Genomic DNA, 13,018 nt, shown 5'->3' with positions numbered 1-13,018 from the left:
TTTTATTTGCTTCAGTATACATGTATACATTTAATAATTCTACAAATTCAGTTAGGGGGATCCGACTTTTTCTCTAAGCGGGGGACACGAATTCTCTGAATTAGCTTGATTTTCCTTTTGATTCAAATCAATAATCATTCAGATTTATGATTACTTAGTATAATGTTGCTTATTTTGGTTTTAAAATGTCTTGTTCACCTCATGTGTTCTCATATGCTTTACCATCGGAGATGTGCAAAAGTTGATACCCAAGCCAAAAAATCATTCAAGTGTAAGGAGCGCATTGGGGTATATATCGTTACAATGAAACAAGGTATCTGAAAGAAATGTGGCGGAATACGGCTATAGTTGGTGTGAAATAAGTCGCACATAGATGAAAATGTTACGTTTTTAAGAATTCATGTCAGCTTTAACTTAAATACACTTGTAGGAATAAGAAACATAAGACCATTTCACACCTCCCTTTCAATAATCGGCTGATCGTCAATTTGCAATCGTATACAGTTACTATTGTGTATTTCTTGACAATATGTCAAAAGGATTGTACAGAAGTTAAGAAAATTTAGATATTCCTCTCTAAACTGTACATAAAATCTGAATAGCCATACAACATTTACTTTTCAGTTTTTATACAATACATGTATGAAATATGTACAAAGAAGAACAAAAACATGTGTTTGTTGTTTTTTGCTTTATTATTGAAGAATATCAATTTATTTATATTTGATAATTGATTAAATATTAAGATGATACAACTTGATGTTGACATTGTTACAAATAATAATTTCTATAGATGATAAAATGATGCTGTTATTGTTTATAATCTTGTCTTGAAAATAACGTTATATCTAAAACCAATGCTGTTTTTTCATTAATTAAAAAAAGGAGACTAAAAGATGAAGATAGGGATATTTCAAGGAATAAAATGAGAAAAAAAAAATATATATATATATATATATATATATATATATATATATATATATATATATATATATATATATATATATATATATATATATATATATCAAATTATCATATATGTATACTAGTGCCATTTTGACCAAGTGCCGTTTTTACTAAGTGCCGTTTTCATCAAGTGCCGTTTTGCATAATCCAGGTGCCGTTTTCCCATGCAAAATATTTGTTCAAAAAGAATTTTTAATTCATAACAGCAGAAATTTGTATCATAGAGAATACTTTTAATTGAAACTTGAATGAATTCATGAACAAGAGGCCCAAGGGCCTTGAATCGCTCTTCTGATAAATTGTACAATCTATCCCTTCTATTAAAAGCCTCCAAGTCTATTAGTATCATAAGACCCAAAATGCATCAACTTACGAAGTTTGATAATATTTAGCCAGTAAAAACTGAAGATATTAAAACATAATTATAAAATACAATAAGTAGGTAACAATGATCTACCTTTTGATTGAAATTTTCTGAGGACTCAAGATACATTAATTGACAAAGACTGATGATTCTATTTAAATAAGTACTTGAGATAATTAACAGTAGGTTACCATGACCTACTTTTTGGTCAACATTCTCTGAAAACCCAAGATGCATCATCTGACAAAGTTTGTTGATTCTAAGCCAATTAGTAACAGAGATAATTAAATATAGCCATCAAATGTCAAAAGTAGGTCATGATGATCTACTTTTTGGTCCACGTTATCCAAAAACCCAAGGTGTCTAAACTGACAAAATTTGATGATTCTAAGCGATTAAGTACCTGAGATATTCAAAAATAGGTCACCGTGACCTACTTCTTGTTGGACATTCAATGAAACCCTAAGATGCCTCAACTGACAAAGTTTGATGATTCTGAGCCAATAAATACCAGATATAATTAAATATAGCGATAAAATGTCAAAAGTAGGTCACAGTGACCCACTTTTTGATCGACATTCTCCAAAAACCCAAGTTGCCGAAACTGACAAAATTTGATGATTCTAAGCTATTAAGTACCTGAGATATTCAAAAATAGGTCACCGTGACTTACTTTTTGGACGACATTCTCCAAAAACCCAAGATGCATCATGTGACAAAGTTTGATGATTCTTAGCCAATAAGTGCCAGAGATACTTAAATATAGCCATAAAATGTCAAAAGTAGGTCACTGTGACCTACTTTTTGGTCGACATTCTCCGAAAACCCAAGATTCATCATCTGACAAAGTTTGATGATTTTAGGTCAATAAGTACCAGATATACTTAATTATAGCCACAAAATGTCAAAAGTAGGTCACCAGAACCTACTTTTTAATCGTTACTCTCCGAAAACCCAAGATGCATCAACTCATAAAGTTTGATGATTCTAAGCCAATAAGCACCGGAGATACCAAAATAAAGCCATAAAATGTCAAAAGTAGGTCACCATGACCTACTTTTGGTCGTCGCTCTCCGAAAACCAAATCTGCATCCACTCACAAAGTTTGATGATTCTAAGCCAATAAATACCTAAGGTACTTAAATGTAGCCATAAATTGTCGAAAGTAGGTCATCATGACCTACATTTTGGTCGACATTTTTCAAAGACCCAAGATGCATCTACTGACCAAGTTTGATGATCGTAGGTCTGAAGGTAATCAAAATATGCGTTTTAAACAATTTAAAAACAAATTTCGACAAAATTCAAAAAGTAGGTCACAGTGACCTACTTTTTCATAAATAAGTTTTAAGGTCCCAAGATGCATCAAAGTACAAGATTTGATGATTCTAAACCTCCAAGTGTCTGAAATAATGGGATTTAATGTTTTTAAAAGGATTAGTTAAAAAGTTCAAAAAGTAGGTCACGGTGACCTACTTTTAAGTTCGCATTGTTCAAAGACCCAAGATGCATCAACTGACAAAGTTTGATGATCATAGGTCTTAAAGTGTCCAAAATATGCCCTCAAATCAATTTGAAAACAAATCCCCGCAAAATTAAAAAAGTAGGTCACCGTAATATATATATATATATATATATATATATATATATATATATATATATATATATATATATATATATATATATATATATATATATATATATATACATTTTTATTAATTGTAAATTTAGGTCAACTTTGAAGTGACCTTGAGACCACGACCTTTGCCATAGGGTAATTCCCCGTGCAAATTTTAATTTTCGACATATCCTGATTCTTGTTTGTAAGTTTGGTGAAAATCTGCCTGGTGGTAATGGAGAAGAAGAATTTTTAGCAATCAGTACTTTTGGTTTTGTTTTCCTGATTATCTCCCCTTGTTTAAGGGTCCCAACCCTTATTTTAGTATAAATGATAGCCCTTGGGACAAGGATACCCTGTGACAAATTTGGTACTGATTGGCCAAGGGGTTCTTGAGTTGTGGCCCATATTATAAAAAGTTTACGCACACCGCACAAATAGCCATAGCATTAGCTCTTTGAGCCTTTGGCTCAGAGGAGCTAAAAATCGATTGAGGAACATTCACACACTACAGAATGATATTATAGGGTGGTGAAAATTTAAATGCAACATAACGTTTCTGTTTACCATGTCTCCACGTGCTTGACACTTCCTAGCCACATTTCCGTGAATAAATTTACCCTATCTCGCTGAAGTCTCGCTAACTCTCGCCAGAGCCACTGTCAGAGCTACTCTGAACTAATCGGTTTTTTAATTTGCAGGAAACTTAAAAGTAAAAGGTTCCGAACATATTTGAAGGGGTGTTAAAAAGTGGGTTAGGCTGTACTTTAAGCTTTTATCCAACTATTTTTTTTTATTTGTTGAATGTCCTATTTATTGTTCTCGAAAAGACATTTATTTTTGTTTTTATTTTTTTTAATTTGAGAAAAGGACATAATACAGATTGAAAATCATATTTTAGCCCCCCACCCCTTACTTTCGATTGATTTTTCGTTTATTTTCATGGGTAAAATTAATATGAAAGGTTTTTTTTTTCCTTTTGTAAGAAAAATTCCTGAAAAAAGAAATATCATTTGCTATAAAATAGATAAATGATATTTAAATAAAGTAAAAATTCAAATAAATTATTTTGAATTCTCAAAATTTTAAAAGCGTGAGCTTCGTTTATCTTCTACGTATAAGTAATTATCAAAAAGAAAATCCATAATCAGATATAATTACCTGTACATCTGGTAAAAAAACATCTTCAAATATTTTGCTCGGCGAGTTCTCGTCTCCTTGAATTGCTGCCGTCTTTAACCTTAATGTCAGATGCTTGTTAATTTTATAATCACCGTCTTCCATGTTGTTAATTGTAATTTTGTGTGGTTTCTTCCATTCATCTGTTTCATATTTATGTCTCTCACTGAATGTGTAAGCGGGTATTTTTATTCCACAGTAATTGATATTTAAATCTGTCTCATCACCACAATCAAATGATCTATCCTTTTTATTAAGAAGATTTAAAGAAATATAAAGTTTGGGTAATTGAAAAGGATTATCAGTAATAAAGATTTGATCGGCATATGGAATTGTTAATGTAATGTAAAGAGTCGCAGAACTTCCTCGCTTTATTTCTAGGTTGGTTGTTGATACCTGTAAGAATATAAATTTGTATCATTGTGTACTTTTTACAATAATATAAATCACATATGATATGATAATTAAATTTTCTATTTTAGCTTTCAAATTACCGATCAGGGTAGCTCAGTCGGAAGAGAGCTCGCTCCGTGATCGGGAGGAAGTGAGTTCGAATCTCAGCCGTGACTGACCTAAGTGGATAAAAAAAAATGTGTAGAAACTGTTCCTTCGCCATGCGCTCGACACTTTGAAGAGAAAGTTGCGGGTCCTTTGGATGACACCTTAAAATCCGAGGCCCCGTGTCAACGGTAGGTGTTGGTTTAATAAAGATCCCTCATTGCTCAATGGCCCTGAGTGCCGGGTAAAGGTCAAAATTTGAAGTCCTTCAACGGCATACGGCGTCGTGTCCAAATGAGTGAAAAATTCTCGAGATGGACGTTAAACTATATATAATCTATCAATCAATCAATTAACTTGCAAATTGATAAATGATATATATATATAAAGCACTAAAAAACCAACAACACTGTATATCCTTAATGTCGGATCTACCAAGTAGATACAAGGTCACGGATGGAAATTTATATAAAGCACTCAAAATGACCAACGACACGAACAATAAAAATTGTCAAATTTTCGGGACGCCCTGTCCCTTCTTCAGGACAAAGAAAAAAGTTAAAAAGTCATAAGAACAAAGGAAAAAGAGAAACAAAAACAAATAGCACTACTAATAAACTACTAAACACTAGATATTTACATACTTAAAGCTATATATGCCGTATTAATGTTTTATTTTAACAGAAATAAATATATGTGGTGTCTCATCAATTTATATAAGTTATATACTTTCTGCAAATAAGACAATTCCACTCAATCACTTTTAAAAGTTATGAAATATTATTTGGTAAAAATTATTTTCTCTCCGAGTCGGATAATAAACCGCCTCTTATTGAAATATTCATGATCACGTTGTCCCACATGCTCACAGCAAACAATGGTCAAATCTTGTGAATGAACCGAAAAGCATGATGGTCTACTATGTTTTTACTACAAACACGTGAGTTAGGGATTGTCAATACGTGAGCACACCTCAGAGTTGGTTGCTTTTTGTACCGAGGAATAATCATGTGCAATTGTCTTTTCACTGGACATTTTCGGTTGGGTGAACTTCATACTGAAGATCCGTAGTCGTTATTTTGTAAATGTTCACTCAACCGAAAATGTCCACTAGCAGTACAGCACGGGGAAACTCTAAACAAACGGACCTGTACAATGGAGTGGGGAAAACTTTAATTTGTATGCAAATATGAGCATGGGATTAGTAAATAGTAATGTACATAACGTATTAAGCGTGTAAATGCTTGAGAAAATGCATCAAGTCTTTCCGAGAGCCATTTGAAAAACTGGCCTTTTCGAAAAACTCATGTAGTAATTTATGTAGTAACCCATTACTGCATTAAATGCAACTCATTGAGCTGATTGGTCGATTTGTGTTCCTCGCAGAACAGACGTCACAAAAAATATTTTCCTCAACCTGATGATTCTCACGATGCTTTTCCCGCGCACATGCGCAGATCCAGGATAAACGTCAGTCCTTCATAAATATGCATGAGAATATCATGTTTTTTTCCCGACCAGTACTTTGTTAATACCGAATAATATTTCGTCGAATTTGCAAGAATGCTTCATTTTTGAAAGCTTATCGTACTTTGGAAAATTCTGTTCGATTTCAGCTGTGCAAAAATACTGTTTCACACGGCATACATATCTTTAATTACATGTTGAATTGGAAATTTTTAAGAACACTAATAAAGAAAGAAATCCGGACCGCTATGAAATGCGTACGGTCTATCGGGTATACTCGGGTGAAGTGCGATTTACATAATTGAACGAATTAATTATGCTAATTAATTACGACATTCAGTAAATCGTACATTGTTTCATTCTCTCAAAATGGCGTAACTTTACTAAATAAAGAATAATCAAAGAAATTGATCATAAGAGAGTTATAAATGAAAGACTTTTGGCCCCTCTAAGCCCCTAATTTGAGGGGTCAGCCCCTTTTTCTTGATATCAAATGAAAGGTTTCATGATTTTGAAGACATTTTGTTCACCACTTTTTCAGAGATTTCTTTTCGTTATGGAAATATGCTAAATAGAAATATTTATGGGCCGTCGCTACAAGTCCTTAATGGGGTCGTTTTACAAAAATTCAAAGTATGCATATTGTTTAGGACATGCTTTTGACCATCTTTTGTTCAATATTGCTTATCAAAATATTCCCCCTTTCTGAGATACAAGGCGGCAAAGATTTGACATTCTTGCTCCTTGTGACCCCTAATTACGTAACATATGATCAAAATTTTATAATGTGTTGTTGCAAATTGTTAAGATAAATAAATTTGCTTCAGTAATGTATAACAAAATATTGATCATCAGAGAGTTATATATGAAAGACTGTTGGCCCCTCTGAGCCCCTAATTTGAGGGGCCAGCCCCTTTTTCTTGATATTAAATGAAAGTTCTTAACATTTTGCACATTTTTTCTTCTATATGTTTTAGCAAATTATAAACAGGTACGAAGATATGAAACAAAATGTGTCAAATTTCGTAAGATGTTTCCGAGACATTTTTTCGGGCCCATCGAGCTCCGTGCGTGCATTTGGAACGACTGAAATTAAAAATACACTTCAATGAGTGATTTTTAATACTTTTTAACTAAATGCTTTAATATAAAGTATATCTATATAGATAGTGAAGACAAGATGATATGATCATTACGAACATTGCATTCATGTGCGCATGCGTGCAATGCTAAAATCTTAATATAATTCGTATCCTTCTCGGATAACGTTCTTTAAGTTAAAAATGCACAGAGGAAGGCTTACAGGGAATCTGGCACCAAAAGGGAGTTGGGGAGCGTTTGGGGAACATCTGTAACGGTTCCCGTTACAATTAGTACTAGTTATGATACATACGACATTAAATTCATAATACATAGCTGTAGATTGTTAAGATAAACATTTTTGCTTCAGTAATGTAAAACAAAATGCTGAATGACAAAGAGTTATCTATTAAAGACTTTTGGCCTCTCTCGGCCCCTAATTTGAGTGCTCAGTCCCTTTTGCTGGATTTTACCTCAAGTGCTCATGCTTTTGACACTTTTTGTTCAACAAGTGTTGAGAGATTCTTTTTTTTTGTTTTCGAGATATTTGCAAAAGAAATATTTCGGGGCCAACCCTTCAATTCCTTAATGGGGACGTTTAGCGAAAAATGAAAGGTTGAATATTATTTAAAACATTATTTTGAACGTCTTTTATTCAATATAACTTATCAAAATATTTCTCACTTTCAAGATATAAAGCGTCAAAGATTAAGCCTTCTGGACCCTATAAGAATAATAGAGGGGTCTCCCGCTGAAAACAAAAGACCCTTACAAAAAGATCTTCCGCTGAATACGGAAGACCTCAATAATTAGAAACAGTAGAATAACTAGAAGGTCTTCTTTACAGACGAAAGACCTTATTAAGAAACAATAGAAAAACTCTAAGTTCTTCCGTGAAGACGAAAAACCTTAAAAATCCTACGCACCTTGTGCTTTACTATTTATAAGCATTTGGATTTTTTTGAGGCGGGGATGTACAACTTGTTCAAAAGATGGAAAAATAATTTTACTTTTGACAAGAAAATATACCTAAACGCCCAAATTGAAAGTGAAATAAAAGTGAAATGTACATCACAGGAATGGGAACATTTGGAACTTTCTCAAATACCTTCTTAGGTACGAAATCTTGACACAAATTCTTAAGACAGGAGGGATTAAAAAAAAAGGCCAATTTTATGTAGAATGTAGAATCCTTCAAACCATTTTAAGCGTTGTTACTGTTGTGTATGTATTGCATACGCTGGGTCGCCGAGATTAGTACATGTACTTTACCCCAAATGTCCTTCTCCACTCTGGAAACAGAAACCACTATTTCCTACAAGTTAATTTTTCGAATTTATAATAATGATTGGATTTATATAGCGCTTTTCTAGCATAAATGCTACTCAAAGCGCTTTACAAAAAAATATACCTAGACGCCCAAATTGAAAGTGAAATAAAAGTGAAATGTAAATCACAGGAATGGGAACATTTGGAACTTTCTCAAATACCTTCTTAGGTACGGAATCTTGATTTATAAAAACATGGACATTGCAATAAGCAATACTAAATACATACGTAAAGATACGACAGAATTTACACGCGAGAATAAAAAATTTGCAACAAAGTGTATGCAAAAAGTAACTTGGATCTAAACCTGAACAGGTGCAAATTTACTCAAATGTGCAGACTTTTCATGTGAACAAATCAGTTCCTACGACAAAAATTGTACATGTATGACAATTAACATATGTGTAAAATATTCAGAAGGATGCAAATCATGTCGTATGAATCGGGTATTAGAAGAGGAATTTCATTATGTGTTAAAATGTCTTAAATATAATACACTATTACCCCACTCATACGACACGATTTGCACACCGCAGTATATTTCACACATATGTAAATTTAGACACGTGTGTGATTTCTGTCGAATGAACTGATTCGCTCACATGCAAATAATGAGAGGTATATAACCAGGTATTTGTGCAAGATAGCAAAGAGTAGTCTTTCTTAAATATTTTTTTTTGGGGGGGGGAATTTAATTTTCCAAAATTAGATCTTTCAGTGTTTCATTTTTAAAGATGATTAGAGACTAATTTAGAAATCAGAATGTAATGAAAATTTTGAATCTTTTTCATTCATTTCAAAAATATACAAAACAGATATTTGAGGAACGTTTCGTCTGACCGTAAGTGTACTTAATCATACACTGCAGATTTCCCAACATCAGTTCAAGTCAAGTCAATTAAATTTTATATATAGTCGGCATATATACATATACAGTGCAGCAGAAATAACATGAGATGAAGTAAGCTCTTTAAGCGACTTTAACATATTACACAAAGATAAAGATTAGTAAAAATAAATATTAGAGAGGGTAAGCATGTGACCGTGAACTTCTACTTCCACCTGTAAACCTAGAAGTGATTTTACACGTACGCGTAACTATCGTCGTGTTCTGTTTAACAAACTGCACGTGTACTGGTACGTGAAAAACGTCATTTCAGCAAGGCACTTGACAATTCATTTTTATCAAATAAATCTATGACTTGAAATTAAAAAAAGATATATTGGACGTACGTAATAAATTCTCAACTTCATACCACACACCGGCTAAAAAATATATATTCTGAAGTTTGAGTTTAAGAGGCTACAAGTTTTCATCTACGTGTACTTGCGAATCTACATGTTGTGAACAACTTGTAGAATTACGCGGTATGCAAAACTAATGACGTAAATCGCATTAAATAAGGGGATCTCCCTAGCTACACGTACATGTAGACGTACACGGCCATCTGCTTAACCTCTCTATTGTTAGTAAAAGAAAAAATTTTAAATGAACCATTAAAATGGATCTTTAAGGGTAAATAACACAAACAAACTTTTTTCAGAAATCAGCATTATTTCTCATAGATTTACATTTAAATTGACAACCTGAATAATGTTTACCAAGTAGAATGGGAGAATTTTATAATATTTTGTCATAAAGTTAAAAAATTGTGCAAAATTTTGTATGGAATTATATAGAAGGCAAAATAAAATCTCAAATCTAAGCATCAAGGAAAACCTACGATTTCTTTATATTTCAGGGATTTATTATTTATGTCATTACAAATCAAAATCAGTCAAAAAATATATATCAACCCGCGCATCCATTTTTTGTTTGTGGTAAGTACCCTTAAGGGTAAGAAAAAAGCACAAACACTAGCACCTATTTCAAAAAATAAACTAAAAATAAAGAAACAACATAAATTGCAGACGAATGATATAGATTATCACAGGTAAAGAATGATTATCACAGGTAAAAGAAATATAAAGCTCAATAGCCTACATCATTAGAACATGTACCCTTATAAGCACTGATCTTGCTGATGGAATAAATCATAATAGAGAGAAATAAATAATACAAGACTGTCACAAGTAAGGACATACATAAAGCACAGTGCAGTACACAATATTTTTTCTAGCACTGACAGAAAAGAAAAACTGAACAATTAAACTACAGTTGTCCTATATTTCGCTGAAGACGCCAATCAGTAAATGGAAACAGCCAATTTTTTTTTACATCCTCTGCTCTTCTACAATCTTTTGTGCCAGGGCAAAACCAATTTTTGTCCTTAAAGTTAATACATGTAAGCTTTGTTTTTCGTACATATCAATGGATCAGATATTTTTGTCTGCTTTCTTTAACACATTTGAAAATTAGTCCTATTCCAAATAGTAAGAAATTGTCCTTTTCAATTCTGAATCAGTCTTCTTATGTTAAAGGTTTACTTATGGTATATAAATCTCAATTTCAATATATTACGATTGTAAATATTGCCTACAGTACATCTGTATGTTTGTCTCCTAATTTCAATAAACTGAACTAGTTTCAGTTTCAGTTCTAAATCTTAACAGAGATGAAAGATGGATCTTTATTTAACATTTCCAATCTATACTAATATATGCAAAAAATGATTCATAAGTTAAATTCACACAACAATAATACATGCAAGTCCTTAAGGTCAAAATCTAGTAAATGGCTTTAGACTCAGTTTTAGTGCTAGATCTAAATATTATGATGTCATAAACAATTTCAACTTTTTTTCCCGTGCTTTCCGTCTTTCGCAGAATTATGTAGAATATAGAATATTTTCATGGTATTCAAATTGAAATCATATGAAACGGAAACCCGTTACGCATATCAAATTTGATATTATTTTAAAGTAGAGATCATGAACACATACCGTTTTCTGAGATACTGTAGGGAATCTGGTTACATTTCCTTTGTTGAATATGAAAATAACTTCCATATTCATGACCGTTTTTCTTAATTTTTTATTGACAAAGACAGCTTAATATATGGTTTTTCATCTTGTTTTCCTAAAAAGTATGCCCCAAGACACCTTACTTGACCGAGCTTAAGTTGTAAAGCATCATTAAAGGAATTTTATTTCGAATTTGATAAATACACTGTATGTAGGTATCTTTCATTTACTAGATCTTGGCCTTAACGTCAATGATCAATGGTCAACATAGAGTGAAAATACTTACATCTACTCCAGCGAAAAACGGTGGGCTTGACTTAGTCTTACAGGGATATCCTGTAGCCTTGAATTTCGCTCCAACTACGCAATGAATCTAGTAAAAAATAAGAAACCATTTAAAAAGGTATTGGCTACTACCTTATATAAGAAATTTTTAATATAATAAAAAGTAACAATAATTATCAAATGTTTTGTGATATAAAACCGGATGTTTGCACTCCTGATATGAACACACCCACGGCCCCTTTATTACACACCCTGTATCAGCACACTTTATTTCATCCTTTACCACACATTTTACACTTATGTTAATCTAACAACAAGCTATATGATAAACGTGATGACTTTAACTTTTCTATCGTCAACTTCCCTTTCTTATGCAGCAATATACCTACATCACCTGCATACGGAGTATATATACAGTATATATCTCAATTGATTCGATACGCGAGAGCATGCTCTACGTATGAACAATTTCTAAACCGAGGTAAACTATTGACAAGCAAGTTGATGAAACAAGAATATCAGCAGTCTCGTTTAAAGTCATCATTTCGTAAGTTCTATGGTCGATACAATGACCATGTCAGCAAATACAATTTATCATTGAGTGAAATGCTGACTGACGTTTTTCATACCAATTGATAGTCCATTATTTATACACTGAATTGCCGGATTTTTTTTCCGTTATTTCCTGATCATGACAAGGAGCACACTGCGGTTATGACCGGTCAGAAGGGGATGCTCACTCCTCCATGGCACATGATCCCACCTCTGATGTTTCAGGGGTCCGTGTTTGCTCTGCTCTTATTTTGTATTGTTTTATGGACTTTGAGATTAAATACCGTTCGTTATCTCCATATCCTTTTATTTACTCCTCTCCGGAACACTTATGTATTTTTCATACGGAGTGCATGGGGTCTTTTTTTAACGAATATAAAAATTTTGCATTTTGCACTCTCCGTATGAACACTCATGTTTTCATTTGAACACACATGCAGCTTAATAGCTGACGACTTGCAGTAGAAATTGGGGCATTTTTAAAGGGCTGAGCATTAAGGGAGACAAGAAGCTGGGTTAGTCAGGGGATCTTTAGTAGAAAAAGCTACAGCAGAAGAAAAGATAAGGGATGATTTTGAAAAACTGAGAGACTAACTGAAAACAACTCTTTAAGAACTAGAAATGACCATATTTCAGATACCCAGAACATCATTCTAGCAGATGGTGCTTTGCCAATGGTAAAGGGGAAATGCAATCTGCACATAAGTCTTGGTACATATGAATTTGACTTTATGGTATTGGTTACCGACATAAGTGCAGAAGGTATTCTTGGTTCAG

At 32.8% G+C, this 13,018-nt stretch overlaps 1 protein-coding gene across 2 annotated transcripts in view; it reads right to left on the bottom strand.

Moving 5' to 3' along the window:
* LOC134263057 (uncharacterized) overlaps nt 1–4,504 on the bottom strand; it is a 111,559-nt gene extending 107,055 nt beyond the window's left edge. For both annotated transcript variants that reach the window (XM_062745361.1, XM_062745362.1), the window contains exon 1: nt 4,110–4,504. In XM_062745361.1, the coding sequence (XP_062601345.1) occupies nt 4,110–4,232 (123 nt within the window). In that variant the 5' untranslated portion in view covers nt 4,233–4,504. The remainder of the gene's footprint in view (nt 1–4,109) is intronic.
* Nucleotides 4,505–13,018: the final 8,514 nt, after the last annotated feature.

Source organism: Saccostrea cucullata, unplaced genomic scaffold, assembly GCF_032062105.1.
Source record: "Saccostrea cucullata isolate Sc308-1 unplaced genomic scaffold, CSIRO_AGI_Scuc_v1 ctg1666, whole genome shotgun sequence".
Lineage (NCBI taxonomy): Eukaryota > Metazoa > Mollusca > Bivalvia > Ostreida > Ostreidae > Saccostrea > Saccostrea cuccullata.
Note: the sequence above shows the minus strand (reverse complement) of the source record. Positions and strands in the feature narration are given on the sequence as shown.